General features: G+C 42.2%; 2 protein-coding genes across 3 annotated transcripts in view; one reads left to right on the forward strand and one right to left on the reverse strand.

Moving 5' to 3' along the window:
- Window positions 1-20,165, reverse strand: part of LOC120064171 (collagen alpha-1(IV) chain-like) — a 66,493-nt gene extending 46,328 nt beyond the window's left edge. For both annotated transcript variants that reach the window (XM_039014557.1, XM_039014556.1), the window contains exon 1: window positions 19,879-20,165. In XM_039014557.1, coding sequence (XP_038870485.1) covers window positions 19,879-19,950 — 72 coding nt within the window. In that variant the 5' untranslated portion in view covers window positions 19,951-20,165. The remainder of the gene's footprint in view (window positions 1-19,878) is intronic.
- The window catches only part of LOC120064170 (collagen alpha-2(IV) chain-like), a 104,565-nt gene continuing 96,869 nt past the window's right edge, over window positions 20,141-27,836 (forward strand). Inside the window, exons 1-3 of the mRNA XM_039014554.1 lie at window positions 20,141-20,383; window positions 20,740-20,876; window positions 20,973-21,024. Coding sequence (XP_038870482.1) covers window positions 20,809-20,876; window positions 20,973-21,024 — 120 coding nt within the window. The 5' untranslated portion in view covers window positions 20,141-20,383; window positions 20,740-20,808. The remainder of the gene's footprint in view (window positions 20,384-20,739; window positions 20,877-20,972; window positions 21,025-27,836) is intronic.

Consider the following 27,836-nt stretch of genomic DNA (forward strand, 5'->3'; position numbering starts at 1 on the left):
CCAAAGTGTTTCTTCCTTTAAAAGTTTGGAGCTTATGGCGCGACCGTTTGTGGTAGATGGTGGCAGATTGTGGTAAATTGCGTCATTCTGGCAACAATGGCTTACACTTAAATAACGTGCCACAGAAAGCTGTAGTACACCACAACTTTTAAAGGAAGAACCACTGTAGCAATCAGGGGAGAACGGCATTGGTCAGGGAGGTTACCAATAACCCAATAGTCACTCTGACAGAGCTCTAAAGTTCCTCTGTGGAGATGGGAGAACCTTCCAGAAGGACAACCATTTCTTCAGCACTCCACCAATCAGGCCTTTATGGTAGAGTGACCAGACGGAAGCCACTCCTCAGTAAAAGGCACATGACAGCCCGCTTGGAGTTTGCCAAAAGGCACCTAAAGACTCTCAGAACATGATAAACAAGATCCTCTGGTCTGATGAGACCAAGATTGAACTCTTCGGCCTGAATGCCAAGCGTCACGTCTGGAGGAATCCTGGCACCATCCTTACAGTGAAGCATCCAACAGGACAATGACCCTAAGCACACAGCCAAGACAATACTGGAGTGGCTTCAGAACAAGTCTCTGAATGTCCTTGAGTGGCCCAGCCAGAGCCCGGACTTGAACATGATCAAACATCTCTGGAGAGACCTGAAAATAGCTGTTCAGCAACGCTCCCTATCCAACCTGACAGAGCTTGAGAGGATCTGCAGAGGAAAATGGAACCCAATTGAGTATCTCTGGAGAGACCTGCAAATGGCTATGCAGCAACACTCCCCAAATACAGGTGTGCCACGCTTGTAGCGTCATACCCAAGAAGACTTGAAGCTGTAATCTCTGCCAAAGGTGCTTCAACAAAGTATTGAGTAAAGGGTCTGAATACTTATGTAAATGTAATATTTCAGTTCTGTATTTTTTTTTTATAAATTAGCAACAAAAAAAATGTCTAAAACCCTGTTTTTGCTATGTCATTATGAGGTATTGTGTGTAGATTGATGAGGGGGAAAAAACTATTTAATCAATTTTAGAATAAGGCTGTAACCTAACAAAATTTGGGAAAAGTCAAGGGGTCTGAATACTTCCCGAAGGCACTGTTTCTACCTCTATCACTCCAGTATCCCTGCACATTGTAAATATGATATTGGAACTGACCCTGTATATACTGCCTTCAGAAAGTATTCATACCCAATTACATTTTCCACATTTTGTTGTGTTACAGCCGGAATTTAAAATGGATTATATTGAGATTTTGTGTCACTGGCCTACACACAATAAACCATAATGTCAAGGTAGAATTATGCTTTTACAAATTTATAAAACATGAAAAGCTGAAATGTCTTCAGTCAATAAATATTCAACCCCTTTGTTATGGCAAGCCTAAATAAGTTCAGTAGTTAAAATGTGTTTGACAAGTCACATAATAAGTTGCATGGACTCACTCTGTGTGCAATAAGAGTGTTTAAAATGATTTTGAATGACGACTTAATCTCCGTACCCCACACATACAATTATCTGTAAGGTCCCTCAGTTGAGCAGTGAATTTCTAACACAGATTCAACGACAAAGACCAGGGAGGTTCTCCAATGCCTTGCAAAGAAGGGCACCTATTGGTAGATCGTTTAAAAAAAAATACATTGAATATCACTTTGAGCAGGGTGAAGTTATTACACTTTGGATGGTGTATCAATACACCCAGTCACTACAAAGATACATGCATCCTTCCTAACTCAGTTGCCGGAGAGGAAGGAAACCTCTTAAGGATTTCACCATGAAGCCAATGGGGACTTTATTTTATTATTATTTAATCTTGTCTCATCGCTGAAACTCCCCAACAGGCTCACCAATGGGGACTTTAAAACAGAGTGTAATGGCTGTAATTGGAGAAAACTGAGGATGGATCAACAACATTGTAGTTACTCCACAATACCAACCTAAATTGCTGTACATAATGAAAAGGATGCCTGTACAGAATAAGAAATATTCCAAAACATGCATCCTGTTTGCAATAAGGCACTAAAGTAGGGCTACTCAAGAACTATTTAAGAAGCTCCGGTCACACAAATTTCCTAGGTGGCAGGTCCGGATGGATAATGTAATTTATCAGTGTAGTAACAACCCCCCACCTCGCAACCCTCGCAACTGTTCACACCTCTCTTGTTGGCGGAGAAAACATTTTGCAGTTTTAAAGCTAATTTCCCGTAATTCTACACATTTTGCATGGGCCAGAGTTTTCTTTTGCTGTTTTAAACCTAATTTCAGGCAATTCTACGCATTCTTCCATGTCTTATGTGTGTTTGCAGTATATGATACCAGTGGTCAAAGCCCGACCGAGTAAGAAATGTAAAATACAAGTAAATCACTTTTTTCTTTCGGGACCCACGGTCTGTATTGACCCCGTTCTGGGTCCGGATCGGGTCCACGGGCCACCAGTTGAGTATGGGGGCACTAAAGTAAAACTGAAAAAAATTGGCCAAAGAAATTAACTTTATGTCCTGAATGCAAAGCGTTATGTTTGGGGCAAATCCAACAACATGTCACTGATTATCACACTTCATATTTTCAAACATGGTGGTGGGTGCATCATGTTATCGGTATGCTGTCATCGGCGAGGACTGGGGAGTTTTTTTTAATAGAAAGAAATGGAATAGAGCTAAGCACAGGCAAAATCCTAGAAAAAAAACCTGGTTCAATCTGCTTTCCAACAGACACTGAGAAAAATTCACCTTTCAGCAGGAAAATAACCTAAAACACAAGGCCAAATATACACTGGAGTTGCTTACCAAGACGACATTGAATGTTCCTGAGAGGCCTAGTTACAGTTTTGACTTAAATCTACTTGAAAATCTATGGCAAGACTTGAAAATGGCTGTCTAGTAATGATAAACAACCAACTTGACAAAGCTTGAAGAATTTAAAAATGAATAATGTGTAGGAATGGCACAATTACTGTATAACGATGTAACCGACGGTTATAGATGAAGACCATCATGAAAATACAATAAACATACAATAAACATCATAACCGTTTAAAGACAAAAAAGGATACATTTTTTGTGGAATGAACAGCTGACTGAAGACGAGACGGCTGGGTATTTGTGCAGTTGAGTCTGTTTCTGCGGTAACATGGACTATTAACGTGATGAAACTTTGATGCTCCTTGCTGAAACAAGCAAGGTGTTGAAGCAAACCAGTCTTCGGTTGCCTAGGCAACATCCCCCGACAACAGCAGCACACATAGAAATATACTTAATAGAAAGTGCTTGGAACCATAGAGATCTTATTTTATCTTATCACAGCCCTGGCAAATCATGGTCGACCAACTCCCTTACCAAAATGGCTGACCTTTAACCCATCATAAGTTGCATGACCATTAGTATTCTAATTCCAAATGCTATGCTTGGAACCTCTAACCCTGGCAATTTGACTGGTAAACTCATTGGTTCACTCGCAATAGCTGCCTGGTATTATGATGAAATCATTTCCATGGTAATGCAGATTGTTCATTCAAATTATGTTAACTGATGTGGCGTTTCGTCACAATATTGTTTTGAACGTTCGTTTTGGACTGATTTCATCAGAAGTGCATTACCATGGCTTGGAAATGCTATGACATTTAAAAGGATACAAATAATTAGTAGGAAAATATTTTGCATAATTTTGATGTCACCAGAATGACTTTAGATGTAGTATAACATTAGCAATCTAAAATCGAGAGGCCACCGGATTGTGGCTAGCTAACGTTAGCATTGCTAGCTATTCTTGACAAATTTTGCTAGCTAAAATGACAGCATTGCCATCTTGTCTAAAGTAAATTTGACCAATATGGTAATGCTGGCAAAGTTATTTCCTACTAAATATTTGACTACTTTGGCAATGTCATTGTATTTCCAGACTGTAATTTAGAAGAAATAGTAGCTAGTATTCGTCCTGCATGACTGGGCTTATCACCACTTTAGGGCACCACTATGGCGCTGCCGGCAGGGGGCGGCTTGAGAACGTTCATAACAATGGCATGGCTTAATTTTATTTATTAGGATCCCCATTAGCCGACAGCAATGGCGACAGCTAGTCTTACTGGGGCCGACACATAACAAAAAAGACATGGCGCGACCGAGTGACAGATGTGCAACCTATGAATAGATGCAGTAAAGACAAAGCTTGAGAACAGGGATGCCGGATATTCAACTAATCTGATCCAACAAAGTGGATGTTTGTCAAATTTGTCATGATTTATGTATTGTAACAGTCCCACAATGTGGTTACTAAAGTCCAATTTGGATATATTTGGCAGTTTTCTTTGCATAACATTTAGAAGTCGTAAATGTAGGCTAATTTTGCTGGGGGGCAATGAGGAGATTGGGATGGCTCCTTGATTCTTGAGAGCTATGGCTACAAAGATGTATTGATTGTAGAAGTGTTATTTTGACTATCCTAGCACTGCATTCATGGAAAATAATCTTTGGCATGCATTCAACCCTTTGCCCTTCTGACTCCTAGCTATACTAGTTAGCTAATAACATTACTGGGATGGCACCTTGATTCTCGAGAGCTATGGCTATGAAAATGTTGTGTATGGAATTTAGACGTGATTTACTCGCCTCTTCTGCATGGAAATCCTTATTGGTTATAGATAGAAGATCGTATAGTGAACATTACAATACAATCCTAATAAGTGTTGTGTACATGTTTTATCTGTAGGATTCCAGTTTTGAAGAGCCGCAGACCATCCAAAATTTAAATAGTGAAACATTAAAAAAGTAATCCTTAATATACTATAGCTTTTTGAACTCACATCCTTCGGATTTGAGGTGCACTGATCTTTGTTGTAGCATTCACCTACACATTCATTACAAATGGCACTCTTCTGCACTGTTTTTTTAGTTATAAATTAATCTGACTACTCTCATCATTGACTTAAATGTACTTATTTCAGCAATTTGTGGCTATCGGGGCGGCAGGTAGCCTAGTGGTTAGAGCGTTGGACTAGTAACCGAAAGGTTGCAAGATTGAATCCCCGAGGCGACAAGGTAAAAATCGGTCATTCTGCCCCTGAACAAGGCAGTTAACCCACTGTTCCTATGCTGTCATTGCCTAGTTGAATAAAGGTACAACAACAAAAAATAGTTTTCTGTATAGTTGTCTAATGTTGGTGGGGCATATTATCTTGTTTCGATGTTAGTCCTGAATCAATGTGATATAGTTTTTCTTGTGTATTTTTAACAAGCTGAGATTTACTTTGAAGTCCAACGTGCAGAAATGCCGGTGAAATAATATACATAGACATATGTAACAGGGTTGGTTATGTTTCCACTTGACTCTAAAGAAATGTGTATTTGATGTTCAAGCATTCTTATTGGTTAGTTCAACTCTGATGACAATAAGGGGTGTTGTGATTGGCCCCACTTGCAGATAGGGGGAGATCGCGAACGTCAGGTCTTCCCAGTATGAAAATGTGATGCAAGGGGTAGGTCACGTTCTGAATACTGTTTTCTATTTTCTATTTTACAATGTGTACAAGTTTGCTGTACGTTACTGATTTTATACATGTGTGGGTATATGGTACCTGTTAGGGATTGAGGGGCTTTCTGGGATGTGCTTTGGCATATGATTGCTGTAAATAATTGTGTTAGTTAGCATACACCGATGTCATGGTCACATAAGCCACGGCTAACACAGTTGTCTTCATGCTACAGATTTTGTCATCGACAGCCATCAACACTGTTAAGCCCTGCACAACTAACGTGCTGTTTCCCATTTAACAACAGCAGCAGAAATAAATGATGCTCAACTGGGACCACTGGCCGAAGTGATTTATTATGAGAAAACACAACGCATGGAGAGTACACTATACATCTGTTACACATACACAATGTAGTCATGTGTGTCAAATATTTAAGTTGAAAACACTATGTTAAAAGCACTGTCTGTGTGTGTATCATAGCGACTAATTTTCGTTTTCACATGTAAAATGTCACATGAAGAGTTCCAAAAACACATTTTCCGTAAAGGTTCCCCACTGCATTTTTCCCCCACACGTTTCCATGACATTTCCATTGTTTTGGTCAGTTCCATTGACCTTTTTACTGCATCTATAGAATGTATTTTTTGTAATGTCTGTTGAGTTGAATCAACAAACAGCACATATTCATCTTCTCCTCAGTTATTACGGTGACTGCGGTCATTTGGCTGGCCAATAACCGTCATCCAAAATTCCATGACCGTCACAGCCATATACGTGTAAGTGTTTGTGCGCGCTTGTCCGTGTTAGTATGTGCGTGATGGATGCTGTATAGAGGTCTGTTTGTGTGCCTACGGATCATTACTTTTGGGCGGTTATTGTTGCACACAATAAAATAATAAACATTCCTTAACAATCCTACAGGAATACAATACCACACACATACACAAACACACACCCACACACATTGTTCTCAAATACATTACGCATAAAACTGATACACACTTCTATATAAAAGTTGCACTGGCCAAATAAAACACACACACTCCCATCTGTGTCTGTTTTCAGTGTTGTGAGACTGTTCTCTGAATAATGCAGAGTTGTGTGACCTATAAAACACTAGTAAATCAGAAGAGGCTGAAGCTGAAGCACCATCATCCCCAGTGAGACTCTCAGCACTTGACCTACAAACTGGTGATTACTCTCCCTACAGTGTGCGATGTGAAGGTGAGAGACTGTTGCTTCTGTGCTCTCTTGTAATCGCTGTCTCTCTTTGTCTCTCCCTTTCTCTTGAAATAGAGTCTATGAAGGAGAGCGAGTGGGTGGCTTAGGAGGACAGCAGCATTTCTGGAGTCTGCTCTTTCTCTCTATGAACAAATAGGGTATTGAGAGAGGGAGAGAGCTGTTTTGTTTTATTGAGTGAGCCAACCCTCTCTTTGAGATACTGCAGGCTTGAGAGAGTCTGAGTACCCCTGCTCGGTCTCTGGCGTGTCTTCCTGTGTGACTGTATACTACTGTAGAATGTAGGATGTGGACTAAAGGAAGGAGAAAGCCCTTCTCTCTTAAGTGGGAAGGCCCCTTATCCTTGGCCTTAAAGCTGGCAAAGAGCACTCACATTAACTAATCTATTACTTTACCTACCTTTCTCTTACACAATCTGTATCTCATGTTCTCTCTCACTCACTCTGTCTCTTTCAGCAAAACATTTTAGAAATAATGTGTGTTTTGATCCCATACAGGAAGTATCCCATCTCCCAAACAAGGAGGAGGAGGCGGGGCTTTCAGGTCAGCGAGTGTGTGACAAGAGGTTATGTCAGACCAACGCCCATGTTTACTTTCAATGATCACACCAGAGGTGTATTCATTACGCATATTCTGTTGCAAAACGTTTAATCTAAACCGTTTACTCTAAATGGAAAACGTTTCGCAACGAAAACGTTTCTACTCAACATATTCAGGTAGGTCCCTCCGTTTCATTCCGTTTTCTCTGTTTGCTTCTGTTTGGTTCTTATAACAGTAAATGGTTTCCATTGCAAGACATAATAAATACACCACAGAATAAAGGCTATGGCAACAGTCCTCTGATATTAGCTCCTCCTGGATTGCAGAAGTTAGCCAATATGTGAGATGTGGAATCAAGAGGGATTTGACAGTAAACACATGTCCTTTTTATGGGAGTTATGGCTTCAACAGACCCTGTTTTGTATTGTCCAAGAAGGTAATATGAGAACATCATTAAGACACTTCTGAAATCCTTGTGGTTGACCAGGACTGGCCAAGAAACCACCAGTTGAAATATTTATCCAAGGAACCATCTTGGAGATCTATTGAAAGACAAACAAAGAACTCTACTGAAGCCAGTGAGGGAGAAACAGAGGAACACACTAATGGGCTGACTCAGTGACTCCATATGGGAGTATACAGGTGTCTGCTAGGCCATTTGGACCGTAGCTACAGGAGCAGTTCCATTGTCCAAAAGTGTGTGTGTGTGTTTTCCCACATACATTGTTCCATTTCCCAACCAAACACCCAAGGGCTTTTTCTGGTCATGTAAGGAAAGTGTTTGTTGCCATGGAAGGAATCACACTGACGCAATCACCTCTGACATGGGACCAGCGAGTGGAGTGGAAACAGACAGAGAGTGAGAGGGAGAGAGAGGGCGAGAGATGCTTCATAACTTCCTCCATTTCCCCATCTCTCCCAGACCCCTCCAGCCACCACCACAGAACAGTACCGCTGATTACTATTAAAACTATTACCATACCAGCCACATCTCTTAGATACTTACTCAGTGCTGCCAGTTCCCCTGTTTGTCTTTACCTGTAGCCATCACTAGGGCTGTGTATTTTTTCCATGGCAAAAAAAGAAAACACAAATCAGATCAAACTTCTTGGTCCTTAAAAATACCTGCTGTATATAAAATATTGGGTGCTCTAGTCTGGATGACAACATAATGATGTTTGTTTCCAACAAAAAGCTGTTTTCTTAAATAAGTAAAATTCACTTTGTGTTTTGTTTCCTTGCCACGATACTGATGAGTATCGCAATACTTGTATCGTCTAGTGAAGGGGGAAACAATTAATAGTTCCAGAACAACAACCATCTCTGCAGCACTCCACCAATCAGGCATTGATGGTAGAGTTTGCCAAAAGGCACCTAATGACTCTCAGACCATGAGAAACAAGATTCTCTGGTCTGATAAAACCAAGATTGAGCTCTATGGCCTGAATGCCAAGCATCTGGAGGAAACATGGTACCACCCCTACGGTGAAGCATGGCGGTGGCAGAATCATGCTGCGGGGATGTTTTTCATTGGCAGGGACTGGGAGATTAGTCAAGATCGAGGCAAAGATGAACGGAGCAAGTACAGAGATATCCTTGATGAAAACTTTCTCCAGAGTGCTCAAGAACTCAGACTGGGCGAAGGTTCACCTTCCAACAGGACAACGACCCTAAGCACACAGCCAAGACAACGCAAGTCTCTGAATGTCCTTGAGTGGCCCAGCCAGAGCCCGGACTTGAGCCTGCTCAAACATCTCTGGAGAGACCTGAAAATAGCTGTGCAGTGACGCTTCCCATCCAACATGACAGAGCTTGAGAGGATCTGCAGAGAAGAATGGAAGAGGTTTGCCAAGCTTGTAGCGTCATACCCAAGAAGACTCGAGGATGTAACCATTGACAAATGTGCTTCAACAAAGTACTGAGTAAAGGGTCTGAATACTTATGTAAATGTGATATTTCAGTTTTATATGTACACACACACACACACACACACACTTGGCAAAAAAAATCTAAAAACCTGTTTTTGCTTTGTCATTATGGGGTAACGTAACAAAATGTGGACAAAGTAAAGCAGTCTGAGTACTTTCCGAATGAACTGTACACCTCGGATGTATGAATTTTTTATGTCTTTTCCCATTCAGTTTCACAGGACTCCCCCAAAACCTTCTCACTGCGCTATTGTAGTTCATCAGACCTTTGTTGATTGACAGATTTCTGGTCCAATCAGAGGGCAGAGTGTGCGTTTCACTAGCCAATCAAAAAAAAAATGCAAGTGCGATACTATCTTTGGCTGCGTGGAGAGTAGCCTAATCCAATGAGACTCCGTGCCACAAAATCAGTGACAAAACTTTACAAAATCTGGCCAGATAATTTCAAGTAATCAGCGTAAATTGAGTCCCGAGTCTTGAGGCTTCAAGTCAAGTCTCAAGTTGTTCTATTTTCTATCAAGTCAAGTCATCAAATTTGTGACACGAGTCAGACTCGAATCCAAGTCATGTGACTCGAGTCCACACCTTGCTTTTATTGCAATGACTGATCAAAATAAATTCTCATGCTCTCTCGTCTCTCTGCAGCAGACATACAGAGCAATATGTTTTAAACCTCAAATCGCAAAACATACAGAATCATGAGCTGCGAGATTGGCACTTAAGTATCGTGATAATATTGTATCGTGAGGTCCCTGGCAATTTCCAGCCCTAGTATATCGTCCCGGCCCTAGTGATCACATACCCCCAGTCTACAACCCTAAATTATGACATTAGAGACCACTACAACTGACATGCACCACTGTTCTCATGCCTGTTCTTTGTTGAAGGAGATGGGAATAGAGATAACAGGGATTGATGAGTGGCTCTGATCTAGGTTCAGTTAAAATGGTAAATCTGCCTTCACACTGGCTCAAAAATGCATAGGACATTAAGACAATACTGTACATGTCTATAGATGCTTGTGGCCCAGAGATTGAGATATAAAGTAAGTATATACAATCATATGACTGGCTTAGCTTGTCAGATACCACCACAGAGCGCTCAGGAAATCTGCAATATAATAGAATCATATCAAGCTGAATAAATGAATAGTCCAATAAGCCGACGGGACAAAACATCAAGCTAGGGCAACAACAAAAAGTAGGGCAACGTTGAGAGAAATGAATTGAGCATCTGTTCTTTAAGGAAAGCGGAATAAAGAACCAGTCATGGCTACGTCTGCGTTCTCAGGTCGTGTGAATTAGAGCCTACAGTCACTCACATGACAGAGAGAAGGACCATAACAGGAATCTGCTCTCACAAATCACCATGCTTCCATAAGAACAAATAACATGTCTGATGTATGGTAAAGTAACTATACACCAGTTTGTGTGTGTGTGTGTGTGTTGCAAAGTAAAGTAACCATATACCAGTCAGGCTTGAGTGCGTGACCTTATGGTCCAGACAACAGAGGGGAGAGGATATGAGGGGTGACCACTAAACCATATTATACTAGCAGACATTTCAACAGGTATCAGTATCCGCATGTTCTGTACAGCAAAATTATAAATGTTGCGCTATTTTTCTAGACATGGGCTGGTTGGTTAGTATGTCTACCACTTTAAAAACATAACACTGACAAAACATGGAGATGATTTGACTCTTTCTACTTTAGGTGTGTCTATGTCCATCCAACCTCACCTCAGCTTCAATACACACACACACACACACACCCTTCCACCTTGTCTTACAGTGTTTCCCCATATATTTTTTGAGGTAAAACAGTGTTTTAGGTGTGGCAAAGGCCCACAAAGCAACATAATGGACTAATGGCAATAACAATTATATTGAAGGAACAAAGCTATTTGAAGGGGCCCAGTCATGGAGGGTGACGAAAGGGGAAATTATCTCTCTCAGAGGGGAAGGGAGGGACAGGGGGAAACATCTCTCTCAGAGGGGAAGGGAGGGACAGGGGGAAACATCTCTCTCAGAGGGGACAGAAAGTCAGGAGGTTCACCTCTGGTCCTCCCTGTCTGAACCTAAACCGCTAACCCTGGGCTAACCCCATGAGTTCACCATGTGACCCAGTTACACACGTGTGGGGCGTAGGGGGTTGTGTGTGTGTGTGTGTGTGCATGTAAGTTATCACTCCCTCCTTATTCACTGCATTCTCTGAGCTTCACAGACAAACAGCTGCACAAACAAGCCAAAAACAAAACAGAAACACAGTTCTGGCTTATGAAGGACAGATATCAAGAAAGACATCCAGACAGCTGTCAATTCATCAACAGAACAGTATGTGCTGTGTAAGGCAGGCATTACACATCTGTGCAGCCAGAAATATTCTATTAATTTGATTTGATTTGTATGGTGATATTTAGTCCCGTGTAGCGCCAGGGTTGTGTGTTCGATTCCCATGGGGGACCAGTACAAAAAATAATGAAAACTGTATAAGTGTCTGTTAAATTACAAAGAAGGTTGAGCCTGGGAATCTGCCTGAAAGTTGAAAGGTAACAGAGAACTATCCCTAATGACGAGCCATGACCTGCACATTCCCTAAAGAGCCTGAAAGGTTACAACTACTTAATGTCACAGGTTAATGACTTGAGACCTAGCCAATGTGTTCTAGAAACACACAACATAGATAATAAGCCAGTCATGAACTAAACTGATGGGAGATGTGGGGCAGAGGAGAAACAGACGTGCTGTTTATCTGTAACATTTTTAAAAGTATTATTTATAACAGAACATCAAAGAGTGTAACATAACATTTAGAAAGGAGAGAGAGTCAAAAATAGAAATGGCTAATGACCGATGTGAATTTTGATAGTTGCCATGGAGATGTCCTAAGTTGTTTTAGAGACTGGACACAAACTAAGCAAATTTTCCCTTCTTAGGCCAGTTCAAATATTAATCCGTCTGACACACTCACACACACAATTACACAAACAGTGCTTTCCATTTACTGACCTGGTCACAGACTCCAATAACAAAAGCTTCCCCGTGCTACTTACACACTAAGACACCCATTTCTATTCTGCCTGATTCATAAATTATGTTACTGTGACCCCTGACCCTTATCCTGGTCTGGTCTCCATATCTGCTCTAGTAAGTAGAGTCTGCGGTGACCTATGGGGTCTAAAAATGACAGAGCATGGCAGAATAGGTGAAAACACAGAACATTGCTTAACAGATCTAGTTAAGTCATCAGCCTCATTATAATCACCAGCAGAGCACCAGAGAGGGCTGAGGCAAGGGGGGGGGGGGGGGGGGGATGATAGGGGGGCTAGTAGACTAGGTCAAGACCCAAAGAGCTAGACTAAAGTCTCTCTCTCGCTCTCACCTACCCTTTTCTTCCTCTACATCCCCTCACTCCTTCCCTCTCTCTTTACACCCCCACCCTTTCTGCTGCACAAGTGTCAGACGAGGGGATGTATTACATCGTTACACATTAACTACAGCTGAGGATTAGGTTTCACCCACTTCACCCATAATTGTCAACACAATACCTTGGGACATGTTCACTCTAGCCACTCTCTTGGGATAGCTGAGCTTACAGACTAGGCCTCATGTAAACAGAGTGGACCTTCATTCTGTTGGGATAGTGGATCTTATAGAGTATGGGATCCTATGGATAAGGCCAATTGCATATAGAGTGGATCTTCAGTTTGGATATGTGATATTAAAGACATTACTGATAAACTATAGAGTTAATATTGTGAGAGAAGACAGAGGCAGGTATTTCTATTGTCAGTCTGTGTGGGAGAGAGACAGAGGAAAAACACTAGATGTGCTTTAGTGGTACCATGACAGATCAGACTGAGCCTTAAACCAGGCTGAATAGAGGGGTTTCGCTGTGCTTATCCATCATCTAATCCTCTCCCTGCCTGGCACAGAGAAGGAACACACACAGAGGGGCATACCTGACACACTCGAAGATTGAGGGCAGAGGAGCATTAACTTGGGAGTAGCCCACCCAGGGATCCCTATGAAAACACATACACTACACACACACACACCTCCCACAAATGTAGACATTTTTACAATGGGGGAGTCAGGTGTCAGGCATATGCTGTTTCTGTGACCTGTGTGTAAGCATTTCTTTGGACGGTGTATAGCATATGTATCCAGCACATTACGACTAATAAAACTTCCCCAAATAATATCAATACTGTCTGTTGGAGGTTAGTTCCCCAGTGACCCAAAATCCTGATCTTCTCAAACAACAATCCACATTAGCAAACAATCACACACACGCACGCACGCACGCACGCACGCACGCACGCACGCACACACACACACACACACACACACACACACACGGTGGAGCAGGAAGATAAACAGCAGTAAGTGCTGCTACCTCCGCCTTGGCATTCCGGCCTTCCTCCCTTGGGAAGACCTCGGGAACACCATGATCCAAACAGGAGGAAAAACTAGGAATCACTGAGGAGTTCATCTTCAATTCCCACCACTCTCCCAATCCCCCCATCCCACACACACATCTTTTCCATCCAGTAATCTGTTCATCCTCCTGAGACTGATGACTCACTAGCCTGACTGACCATGACCGCCCAGGGAGAGAGGATTTGTAAGTGTATGCGTGTGTGTTAGCCCCACTGATTGAGAGGGAGACCAAACCGGAGGCACGTAAGTAGCAAGGTCTTTTCCCTCTCAAGAAACAAGCGATAAACACATGCAGAAGAAAAAAACACAGCTGGACTACAGCCAAGTCACTGACCAGTATCACAGGACTTACATTAACCTAAAGGCAGGGCACATGTGAGAGAAAGACAAACTTATGGCACAATATTTCAGGCCAGGTCGTTTTTTTTCAACCCCAAAATAGAGCATCCTAAATAAGTAATAGTATTGAAAGGCCCAATGTTCCTCAGAGATAAATCTGTTTATCTATTGACTATGTTAGTCTCGACGGGCGTATGGAGAGAACATCTGCCAGGATCACAAGCTCCCTGCTGTTGATCCAAACACAGCTCCCGCGGGTGGGTCGGATCACTTTACGTAAATCCATACCAGATCCAGATGAGCAGAAAATGTTGCAACTCTTCACTCACTCTCTCCCTCACTCTTTCTAGCTCTTTCTTTCTCTATTCCCATGGTGTCATCCAATCAGCAACGCTATCGAATTCAACAGAACACAAAACGTTCTGCCAAATGTTTTTTCTCACACCCACGTTCACTTTTCCTTCCCCTTTCCTTTCCCCATCCCTCTCCCTCTTCCACCTCTCCTCAGCCCTCTAAATCTCTGGGGGGTAGTCTGTCCAGATGTACGGTGTCCTCCTTCCAAACACACACACACACTGATTTAAAAAGGCCCATATTAGCATGGTATGCCTTGTGGTTAGTTGTGGTTTTACAGTTCATTCACTTAACTAGCAAGTACATCAGCGCTAACTATTATTAATTCTCTAGATATTTTTTTAGGCTCATAGGAAACTTCCAGCATACATGTTTTTCTCCAAGCTCCCCTCATCATCTTCTTCCTCCCCCTCTTCTTCTCTCTTCTCTGTTTATCAGTAATTCTCAATCACAGACCAGAATTCCAACATGAGTATTTCTGGGAAAGTTTTCAGTGTAACATTTCTAGTTTCAGGTGTTAAATTAACTCTGTAAGTGTAAATTAACCCTCATTTGTGTAAAATAACCAATGTGTTAGTGTTAATAACCAGTGTTAAGCCAAAAGCAATCATTATCATATTTCCCAACATGCTCTATTGCAGCTAGATTTTTTTTGATGTGATCAGTAGATGCTGTTGTTTCAAATTGGTCTCGCTTGTGCATCACTATCACTAGCTAACAGGAAAGAAATCAGAGGGTGAGCACAGAGCGTAACTGGGCCAAGCTAGAGCAACTTGTGAAGTTGCTAGAGCTGTTCGCAATCCACTCCGACCAACTTGCTGACCAGCGACTCAGCTAAGCTAGAGCAGCTTGTGAAGTTGCTGAAGCCGTTCGCAATCCACACCGACCAACTTCAATCTGTCTGATGTGGTGCCGTGTCTTCTCAGCCTTGAGGCACACTAGCAGTCAACTACTCTTGCAAAACAGTTGGCACAGGTCCCCCTGAAGTCACTGTGTGAGCGCTTCGAATGCATACAGAATTCTCTGGCAGCCAACTTCGATCCAACCCCTGCAGCAGCTTGCCATATGGACCCAAATGCGTCTCTGGCACTTCGCTCAACAGAGATGGAGCCACTGATGAGGGAAGCAGAATCTTGTGTACTTCAGCAAATCAGAGAGTACAGCCGTGAAAGCAGCAGGAATCCCGCAAGATGCCAGCACGTTGAATTCAGCAAGCATCTCGACCACAGTTATTCAGAATTATAGCTTCCTTGCACCAAATATTGTGTCTGAGGTCAACCCAAGCGTTCGTGGAGAGAATATTCAGCCATCAGTCTTGAGAAAAAAAGGACCACCTCTCTGGAACGCAGAGTCTGCTTAAAGATAAACCACAAAGTCTTGTTTGGTTGAACAGAATCACACACACACAAGCTGACTGGCTGGCTGTGAACTAATAGATTTGTGAAGAAGTGTTGTATTGATTATGTTTTTGCTGCAGCTGTTTTTATTAACCCTATGGGGTTAGTCAGTGATACATGATTAATATTACATAAACATAACATGTTAAATGTGCCATGACTTCATTTGTTGTACCTGATTCTTCTTACATCTACTACCAAAGTTTAAAAAAGCATTGGATTGGTGTAAACATGGGCAAAATAGTTTCCTTGCACCATATTTCTTGCACCAGTCTAGGCACTTATCATTTAAATCCAAGTCACATTAAGAATGCTTTATAATTTAAACCTAACCAAACCTATGTCCTGGCCATGGAGTTGTGTGGAGTCCTATAGTGGCCAAAAGCCTGTGTTTTTGGCTGATCATTGGCTGATCCCTCCTGATGACCTGTTTGGCATGAGTGGTGACAGATGGGTCATCAGGAGGGATCAGCCAATTAATTTTACTTGTGAAGAAGAAAATGTACTATTTCATGATGAGATGGCCTCAATGGCTCCCCAGACGCCATTATGACACAGATACAGAGATGTTATATCTACCCAAGTCTATGATCCTGGCCCATCACCTTATTACTGACTGCAAGTGGCAAGAAGTGACATCCCAAAAAATGAACTATAGGCCTACAATGCATACATGACTCCTAGCCTCCCATGCATAGGCTACTTTCTGTCCCCAACACTAAAAATAAAAACAATCTAAATATATGTATCACAAAGAAACTAAACAAAAACTAGTAAATCAAGTCTGAAAACTAACTGCAACTGCATTTAAAATACAAATCTAACTAATAGAAATAAAAACAAATATTGAATCACAAAATTATAATAACCTTGCTACACGCGTGCTACAAACACACACACACACACACACACACACAGAGATCAATCTGTCGGGCAGATGTACTTATTTCTTCTTATCAAAAATGTAAATGCAGTGTTAAAGGGATACTTCAGGATGTTGGCAATGAGGCCCTTTATCTACTTCCCCAGAGTCAGATGAACTCGTGGACACCATTTTTATGCCTCTCTGTGCAGTTTGAAGGAAGTTGCTAACTAGCGGTAGCTCAATGACTGAAAGTCTGTGGTAACTGCTAGCATGCTAGCAGATACCATAGACATCCAGGAATTGTGCTAACACTAGTTAGCATTGGCTCATGAAACTACCTCTAACTTCCTTCATACTGGATGCAGAGACATAAAAATTATATCCACGAGTTCATCTGACTCTGGGGTAGTAGATAAAGGGCCAGAACCGTGAAGTATCCCTTTAAGTACTAATAGACTAATAACACTGTAATTTATGTACATGTCTGCCCTCTATCCTTTCTAAACCTTCTTTCAAGTAGATAGGGGCGTTATGGCTCCAGTCAACCTGTCCAAACAGTCTATGTCTTGACAGTGATACTCTCCTAACCTTCCATATACCACTGCCTTCCCAGCTAATGAAAATGTATAGCCATGTCCCTATGGATGGGAGGGGAGGTGAGGGGGCTGCATGTTCAGCATTCTCTACACATTACCAGAGCACAGACGGGCTGTGATAAAATGCAATGGGAGCTGTCTGTCAGTGTAGGGAAGTGAAGTGTTGGATGGTGCAGACACTTGCAGCTGATATAGATATACACTGTCACACAAATTAACTGACCACAGGCTTCTATATAGTTAAATACATTTCTGAAAGCGTAGAGTTAATTTACAAACTATTAAAAAAGCACAGAGATACAGAAGTAGGTATGCCATATGAACATACAGTACATATACACACGCTGTCGTGGCTAGGCTTTACTTCCTCTACCCCCTGGCCCACAGCCCTCCTCCCCTACTTTTTTTCCATCTGCCCTTCTCAGGCCACCATCCAGACCAGGACCATCCAACCGCCAACCATCCGGAGCAGTTCAACAGAAGGAGAGACCAGACCAGACTCAGAGAACACCACCACAACAAGGGCGCTGAGGAAGGAAACCCTTAAAGCAGGGTTTCCCAAACACGGTCTCCAGGACCCCAAGGGGTGCACGTTTAAGTTTTTTGCCCTAGTACAACACAGAAGACTCAAATAATCAAAGCTTGATGATTAGTTGATTATTTGAATCAGCTGTGTGGGGCTTGGGGAACAACAACAAAAAACAAGCACCCCTTGGGGTCCAGAGGACCGAGTTTGGGAAACACTGCCTTAAAGATACCAACCTACGGCTGGAGCGACCTGACCACAGGGGACTGCCTCCATTGACCTCCGAGTCACTGGCTTCCAGGTGTGTCTGCTCACTCTGAGGTTGTCCTTCCTCCCCTCTGCAGATCCAGCACCAGTCCCAGCACTAGAACACCAGACGAGGCGCAGAGGAAGGACCAAACATCTATTCTTCACTCAAAGCGAGCAGACCACAGGGGAGTACCACCACTGACCTCTAGGTCTAGGGGCTCCCTTGTGTGCTTGCTTGATCATCAGGTTGTCCTTCCTCCCCTCTGCAGGCCCAGTCGCAGCACCAAACATCTAACCTTCACCCGGAGAAGGCGGACCACAGGGGAGTGCCATCATTGACCTTCCTCCCCTCTGCCCAGTTCCTGGTTTCCAGTACCTGTCCCAGCAGCAGACCACCAGACAAGGTGCAGGGGAGGGACCAAACATCAGACCTTCCCCCGGAGTGGGCGGACCACATGGAAGTGTGCCTGTGTGCCTGCTACCTTGTGGGCTACCTTGTGTGCCTGCTTAATCATCAGGTTGTCCTTCCTCCCTTCTGCAGGCCCAGTCACAGCACCAGCACCAACCCAGTTCCTGATTTCCAGTACCAGTCCCAGCACCAGACCACCAGATGAGACCAAACATCAGACCTTCACCCGGAGGGAGCAGGCCACAGGGAAATGCCACCACTGATCTCAGGGTCTAGGGCTTCCTTGTGTGTCTGTTTGCTCCTCAGGTTGTCCTTCCTCCCGCTCTACAGACCCAGATCCCGACCCAGCACCTGCAGCAGCCCCTTGTTTTCCTGGATCCTGGTTCTCGGTGCCCAGTCCCAACACCAGACCCAGCATCAACCCCTTCGCCAACCCTGGATACAGCAGCGGCCAAACTAACTGCCACCCTACCCAACTGCTGCGAGCCCAGACCCCACCCCTTCTCCTGCCCCAACAAAAGGACACAGAGAGACTGTGAACCATATAACCAGACTAACCACTCAAGCAAAAACCCCAATCTCAAGCAAGATTCACTCACACTGCGAAATGAAAGCAAACATCCAAGAAATATGTATTGATTTCCCTTCTCCCCCCTTTTCCTTTGACTATTTGATTTGCCTTTTTAATTTGATCTGCCCGTTTTAGCAATGATTTGATGACTTATTGATTTTATTGATTATTTATTGAACCTTTTGAATTATCTTTTAAAGTGACTGATATCTAAATAATGATACTTTATATTATAATTATATTACATTAGGTTTACTGTAATATGAAATACAGATTTTCACTCGTCACTGAGCTGCATATAAGCTACTGTCAAAAACAGACAGAACAGAGCGCTCCTAACAGAATAATGTCTCTGTAGAGATTCTCAGACCCACATTAAACCCTGTGACTGACCATGCTGCCTTGCTCTGGAGGTAGGATGCCAGAATAAGTCAGAGCAGCATGTATTGTGAAAGTGAACCAATTACATTCAGAGTATCATGATGTCTAATGTAAGTATTTTAATAACCAACATATAATGAATATGTTTATATATTTGGAGCACGTATTTAAATTGTGTTTGTTTTTTACATAAAAATCCAAAGAAAATCTGTCTATGTTTTTAATTGTAATTCTGAAGTATTCATTGGATGTCCAATATGATCCTGATAAATGGTGACAAGTCCTAAGAATTTGCTACCCTGAGTTTGGACATGACAATGTTTGGCTATATTCACAACTACTGCATAGCTCTATATATTGCAATATTAGAAATGGATAAGTTTCAATACATTTTACAACATAACACACGCACTCACTGGTCACTGCTGAGTCTTGGAGAGACATGGAGCTCACCATGAGTGTGCCTCACAAAACTCCAAACTCTAAACACACAACTTATAGCCTGCTTCTCAAGTTGACACATAGATAGTAGTAACATAATACGGTTTGTACATGTTAATTAAAAAAGTTAGTTAAATTGCCCTTACCTTAGCCTCTGTCCGAAATATAGTGTAGGATACAGCCACCAACAGAACCAGCGTACCACTATGGACCATCATTGAGATGGGGTGCAATGGAAACGTATGTACAACTGTGCCGAATGCCCACTAAAGACCACTTGTTGAAACGTTCTTGTTCTTCAGGGGGAATGTAGATTACCAGCAGATCATGTGCAGTGCGTTGGGCTGCATCTTTGCCCAAGACGTTGTGAGCTTCTGAGCAATGCAACTTGTTCTTGTTTCTCGTCCACCCCACCCCCTATTTACGACCACCCTCACCCATACGCACGGACACAGCCCTGTTACAAAGGACCACTTCAATTTTTGACTGTTAGGAGAAAGACTGCCCTCAGTCTTTTGGTCATTTTGTCTGTATATTTGAGGATAGTGTGGTACGCGAGCGACCGGGACAACTGTGCGGTGATTTGAGTTCTTGCCGCGAGACTCTTCCCCGACAGCGCAACACATCCCAGGACGAGTGCGCACAACGACTGTAAGTGCTTTTTGTGCTAATTGTTGTCTCGTTCAATAGCTACAGACTAGAGGTCTTATGTTGTTTTGCCATTTCCATTGTTAATAGCCTACAGGGGTATGACAGCCCAGGCGTAAAGCCTACAGACAAAGTCGCTTTCCAAATCCAACCATTCTTGAAGGCTATTTCTAACTGCATCAATTTGTTTTGAATATCATGTGTAAATCAATTCATTGAATAATATTGTCCACCAAAAATAGGTACCTTTCACAAACATACGCACGCGTGGGGCGAACGGTGTCAAACGTTTTGATATTCTAAATGTAATTTTATAATGTCCAGTTCAACAAATAAATTGCATTTTTTTGGGGTCTCAGTTTCGTTCGTGGCCCGCCCGATATGCATTAGGGCAGTCGCACCTGGAGAAGAAGATAGGCGCAGTAAGAATGAAGTTTGAAGTTCATATGAGCGGGACAATGCAGACAAGACACCAGATTGAACTGAAGAGCCTGAAGTAAGTGACATTGTGTGCTCAATGGGCCCGGTTATGTGAAGCAATTGTCCATGTAAAATGTGTATTAAATGTGTATTACTCTCCCCTTTCTTATAGGTTTCTGTTTCTATGTCTTTCCGTGGCCATCCTAGCATCAGGAGTTGACGCAGTAAGTTTTATTTTCAACTCATCATGGGGGGGGGGTATTGTTGACAAGCCGTCGACTTAACATTTGAATGGTTTAAATTGCGCTATTAGCACATGCATAACACGGAACCCAAACCGGCTGCGCGCGTGCGCCATCGTGCATACATTTATTTTGTCCCCCCACACCAAATGCGATCACGACAAGCAGGTTAAAATATCAAAACAAACTCAACCAATTACATTCATTTGGGGACAGGTCGAATTATACATTTATGCTTGCACTTGCTAGCTAATTTGTCCTATTTAGCTAGCTTGCTGTTGCTAGCTAATTTGTCCTGGGATATAAACATTGAGTTGTTATTTTACCTGAAATGCACAAGGTCCTCTACTCCGACAATTAATCCACACATAAAACGGTCGACCGGATCGTTTCTAGTCATCTCCCCTCCTAGGCTTTTTCTTCTCTTGACTTTATATTGCGATTGGCAACTTTCATAAATTAGGTGCATTACCGCCACTGACCTTGTTCGTCTTTCAGTCACCTACGTGGGTATAACCAATGAGGAGATGGCACGTGGGTACCTGCTTCTATAAACCAATGAGGAGATGGGAGAGGCAGGACTTGCAGCGCGATCTGCGTCAGAAATAGAACTGACTTCTATTTTAGCCCTTGGCAACGCAGATGCTCGTTGGCACACGCGAGCAGTGTGTGTGCAATAATTGAAAAATATAGATTTCAAAATTTATTTTGCAACGCTCACGCACGCGATGCGAGCGGTGTAGTCAGCCTGTAACATGAACCCAAATCGGCTGCGCGCATGCGCCATCGTGCATAAATATATTTTGTCCCCCCACACCAAACGCGATCATGACACACAGGTTAAAATATCAAAACAAACTGAACCAATTATATTAATTTGGGGACAGGTCGAAAAGCATTAAACATTTATGGCAATTTAGCAAGTTAGCTTGCACTTGCTAGCTAATTTGTCCTATTTAGCTAACTTGCTGTTGCTAGCTAATTTGTCCTGGGATATAAACATTGAGTTGTTATTTTACCTGAAATGCACAATGTCCTCTACTCCGACAATTAATCCACACATAAAACAGTCAACCGAATCGTTTCTAGTCATCTCTCTTCCTTCCAGGTCTTTTCTTCTCTTGACTTTATATTGCGATTGGCAACTTTCATAAATTAGGTGCATTACCGCCACTGACCTTGTTCGTCTTTCAGTCACCTACGTGGGTATAACCAATGCGGAGATGGCACGTGGGTACCTGCTTCTATAAACCAATGAGGAGATGGGAGAGGCAGGACTTGCAGCGTGATCTGTGTCAGAAATAGAACTGATTTCTATTTTAGCCCTTGGCAAAGCAGACGCTCGTTGGCGCGCGCGAGCAGTGTGGGTGCAATAATTGAATAACATAGATTTCAAAATGTATTTTGCAACTCTCGCGCACGCGCACGCGAGGCGAGCAGTGTGGCCAGCCTGTAAGAGGGTACAGTAGGCACACATTCAGCTAATAAATATGTTTCGAGGGGACATTTGTGTGCACATGTACATTTACGGTTATGGATGCGGATTTTCTACGAGCAGTGGGCGTGACGGCTCAACTCGAGCATTTCTAGGTAATAGTTGCAGCCCGCAATTGCGGGCGTTCCTGCATATAGGCATTCCATTTGCAAGAACGCCACCATCGAGTATGCCATTGGTTCCTGCATGAACCAAGGGGTAGGTTCCAGTCTAGACGCACGGTTTCGACTGCTCCTACAGTTTTTGACATGCGGCCCAGAAAGACAAATTCCATAGAAGGCCGCATAGAGAAGTCAGATTTAATAACCTCCTGAGACCCCCCCCCCCCCCCCCACCCAAGAAAAAAGTTTGGTATTTGCACTTTTGTTTTTAAGTAACACAAGTCAAAGTGTTTGGGGTGAGAAAAAACACATGTTACCAAAAAAGATGTTGTCCTCTGTAGTCCACTGTAGTGGTTTTCAGGAAGTAAATATTTTTTTTAAATGGCATTACAGTCAATGGGTACAGTAGGTGAAAGACATAGTTGAGGCAGGGCAATTTTTTGTTGATAAGTTCTTATTTAATGTAAAACAAATTACACAGTGATGACAACTCACTAATCTATTTCTGAGATATTCACTTACTAGAAACATTTTGAATATCAAATTCATAAAAATGTAATAATTACACACTTTTTAAAATGTCCATAAAATGTGCACATTGTTATTTATTTTTTATCAGAATTGTTGTATTAGCCCAGTTGTGTTGTGACAAGGTAGGGGTGGTATACAGAAGATATCTCTATTTGGTAAAAGACCAAGTCCATATTATGGCAAGAACAGCTCAAATAAGGAAAGGGAAAAGACAGTCCATCATTACTTTAAGACATGAAGGTCAGTCAATGCGGAAAATGTCAAGAACTATTAGAGTTTCTTCAAGTGCAGTCGCAAAAACCATCAAGCGCTATGATGAAACTGGCTCTCATGAGAACCGCCACAGGAAAGGAAGACCCTCTGCTGCAGAGGATAAGTTCATTAGAGTTACCAGCCTCAGAAATTGCAGCCCAAATAAATGCTTCACAGAGTTCAAGTAACAGACACGTCTCAACATCAACTGATCAGAGGAGACTACGTGAATCAGGCCTTCATGGTCAAATTGTTGCAAAGAAACCACTACTAAAGGACACCAATAAGAATAAGAGACTTTCTTAGGCAAAGAAACATGAGCAATGGACATTAGACCGGTGGAAATCTGTCCTTTGGTCTGATGAGTCCTAGTATGAGATTTTTGGTTCCAACTGCCGTGTCTTTATGAGACGCAGAGGTGGGGAACGAATGATCTCCGCATGTGTGTTTCTCACTGTGAAGCATGGAGGAGGAGGTGTGATGGTGTGGGGGTGCTTTGCTGGTGACACTGTCTGTGATTTATTTAGAATTCAAGGCACACTTAACCAGCATGGCTACCACAGCATTCAGCAGCGATACGCCATCCAATCTGGTTTGCGCTTAGTGGGACTATTATTTGTTTTTCAACAGGAAAATGACCCAAAACATCTCCAGGCTGTGTAAGGGCTATTTGACCAAGAATGAGAGTGATAGAGTGCTGCATCAGATGACCTGGCCTCCACAATCACCCGACCTCAACCCAATTGAGATGGTTTGGTATGAGTTGGACCACAGAGTCAAGGAAAAGCAGCCAACTAGTGCTCAGCATATGTGGGAACTCCTTCAAGACTGTTGGAAAAGCATTGCAGGTGAAGCTGGTTGAGAGAATGCCAAGAATGTGCAATGCTGTCATCAAGGCAAAGGGTTGCTACTTTGTAAAATCTAAAATATATTTTGATTTGTTTTACACTATTTTGGTTATTACATGATTCCATATGTGTTATTTCATAGTTTTGATGTCTTCACTATTATTATACAATGTAGAAAATAGTAAAAACAAAGAAAACCCTTGAATGAGTAGGTGTGTCCAAACTTTTGACTGGTACTGTATATATTCACACACACACACAACATTTTGGAGAGTTAGGACATCTCTCTAGTGTTTTCAGTAATAACTATTACCGATCATGAGCTTGAATTAACAACTGTTGAATCAAGCTTTGTTTTGTGTATTAGTTCATACACCATGAGTCTGGGAATTACCATACACACCTGAATGGCACAGCTTTCAACATTTTTGTCCTCAAATGAAACAGCCATAGAGTTGATCAGGCTGTTGATTATGGCCTATGGAATGTTGTCCCACTCCTTTTTTAATGGCTGTGCAAAGTTGCTGGATATTGTCGGGAACTGGAACACACCATCATACATGTTGATCCAGAGCATCCCAAACTTGCTCAATTGGTGACATGTCTGGTGAGTATGCAGGCCATGGAAGAACTTGGACATTTTCAGCTTCCAGGAATTGTATACAGAACCTTGTGACATGGGGCCGTGCGTTATCATGCGAAAACATGAGGAGATGGCGGCGGATGAATGGCACAACAAGTATCTCTGCATTCAAATTGCCATTCTCTAAAATGCAATTGTGTTCGTTGTGTTCTGTAGCTTATGCCTGCCCATATCATAACCACCACCGCCACCATGAGGCACTCTTTTCACAACGTTGACATCACCAAACCACTCGCCCACACGACGCCATACACGTGGTCTGCAGTTGTGAAGCCAGTTGGACGTATTACAATATTCTCTAAAACAACTTTGGAGGCAGCTTATGGTAGAGAAATGGACACTCAATGTTCTGGCATCAGCTCTGGTGGACATTCCTGCAGTCCGCATGCCAATTGTACGCTCCTTCAAAACTTGAGACATCTGTGGCATTGTGTTGTGTGACAAAACTGCACATTTTAAAGTGGCCTTTTATTGTCCCTAGCACAAGGTGCGCCTGTGTAAGGATCATTCTGTTTAATCATCTTTTTGATATGCCACACCTGTTAGGTGGATGGATTATCTAGGCAAAGGAGAAATGCTAACTAACAGAGATGTAAACAAATGTGTATGTAAAATTTGAGAGAAATACGTTTTTTGTGCCTATGGAACATTTCTGGGATCTTTTATTTCAGCTCATTTAACATGGGACCAACACGTTACATGTTGCAACTATATTTTTGTTCAGTATAGTACTGTGCGCCTACCATAGTCTGTTTTGGATTCGTGAAGAGACCTCTGGTGGAAGGTCTTGTGGGGTATGCATGTGTGTCTGAGCTGTGTGCTAGTAGTTTAAAACAGACAGCTCAGTGCATTCAACATGTCAATACTTCTCACAAATACAAGTTAGCCCTCCGTATACATTTAAGGGCCAGCCCTTCTTCCCTATTCTGGGCCAATTGTAATTATCCTAAATCCCTCTTTGTGGCACCTGACCACACGACTGGACAGTAGTCCAGGTGTAACAAAACTAAGGCCTGTTGGACCTGCCCTGTTAATAGTGTTGTTAAGACAGAGCTGCGCTTTATTATGAACAAAACTCTCCCCATCTTAGCTACTATTGCATCAATATATTTTGATCATGACAGTTTACACTCCAGGGTTACTATTAGCAGTTTAGACACCTCACCTTGCTCAATTTCCACATGATTCATTACAAGATTTAGTTGATGTTCAGGGTTTAGTGAATGATTTGTCCCAAATGCGATGTTTAGTTTTGTAAAAATATTTAGAACTGACTTATTTCTTCCAACCCATTCTGAAACTGACTGCAGCTCTTTGTTAAGTGTTGCAGGGATTTAATTTACTGTGGTAGCTGACGTGTATAGTGTTGAGTCATCAGCATACATAGACACCCAGGCTTTACTTAGAGACAGTGGCAGGTCATTAGGAAAGATTGAAAAAAGTAAGAGACCTAGACAGCTGCCATGGGGAATGCCTGACTCTGCCTGGATTATATTGGAGAGCCTTCCATTAAAGAACATCCTCTGTTCTGTTCGACAGTAAAGCCATAACACATTTTTCCAGCAGCAGATTATAATCGATAATGTCAAAAGCTGCATCCGATGGATTTGGATACTGCTTTGGAGCAGATTTCTGCAGCATAAGTAAAGATGTGATCAACACATATGGATGATTTCATTCCTGTGCTGTTTGTAAATACCCAAGTAGGTTTACTGATAACCTGAACCAGGTTGCAGGCACTGAAGTTTGAAGATTTTTCTTGAGTAGGCAACCTGATGAAAGCCAGTCAATATTGAGGTCACCCAGAAAATACCAATCTGTTGATATCACATATATTATCAAACATTTCACACATATTATCCAGATACTGAGTGTGGTCCTGTTTGCCCCTGATCAGTAATGTTTGTGCCAGATATGGTCAGGAGGTCTGAGGGTTCTGATCTACAATAAGATATTGAATATCATAAAGTGATTTTCTGGGCCAGATAAAGAGGCTTGTTGTCCTAGTCTCTTATCAGATTTTGCCTGATGAAAAGCATGTGACATGGCTCAGGCCCTCTGTGTATTGTGCTGCTTCTGGCCAAGCCTCTGATACCAGTGATACAAGGACAGAACACAGGCTATTTTTAGACAGGCATCATCCAAGACTACCCTGTGTTCAGTTCAGCATTGGAACATTTTCAGATTCCGTGTATGTCAGTGTGGCTACTGTGCCCTTTTAGAATTCCATATTTTATGTCAGGCAAATATTATTAAACTTTTTACATAGCATACATGTTATACCTATCACAATCATATTTATTAATTGCTTGCCAAAGTAGATGTTATCATATAAATACACTAGCAGTCAAAAGTTTTAGAATACCTACTCATTCAAGGGTTTTTCTTTATTTTTACTATTTTCTACATTGTAGAATAATAGTGAAGACATCAAAACTATGAAATAGCACACATGGAATCATGTAGTAAACAAAAAAATGTAAACAAATCAAAATATATTTGAGATTCTTCAACAACCTTGATGACACTTTTGCACACTCTTGGCCTTCTCTCAACCAGCTTCACCTGGAATACTTTTCCAACAGTTTTGAAGGAGTTCCCACATATGCTGAGCACTTGTTGGCTGCTTTTCCTTCTCTCTGCGGTCCGACTCATCCCAAATCATCACAATATGGTTGAGGTTGGGGGTTGTGAAAGTCACGTCATCTAATACAGCACTCCATCACTCTCATTCTTGGTAAAATAGCTCTTACACAGCCTGGAGGTGTGTTGGGTCATTGTCCAGTTGAAAAACATATGATAGTCCCACTAAGCCCAAACCAGATGGGATGGTGTATCGCTGCAGAATGCTGTGGTAGCAATTCTGGTTAAGTGTGTCTTGAATTCTAAATAAATCACTGACAGTGTCACCAGCAAAGCAAAGC

The sequence above is a fragment of the Salvelinus namaycush genome, chromosome 19 (genome assembly GCF_016432855.1).
Source record: "Salvelinus namaycush isolate Seneca chromosome 19, SaNama_1.0, whole genome shotgun sequence".
NCBI classification, from domain to species: Eukaryota; Metazoa; Chordata; class Actinopteri; order Salmoniformes; family Salmonidae; genus Salvelinus; species Salvelinus namaycush.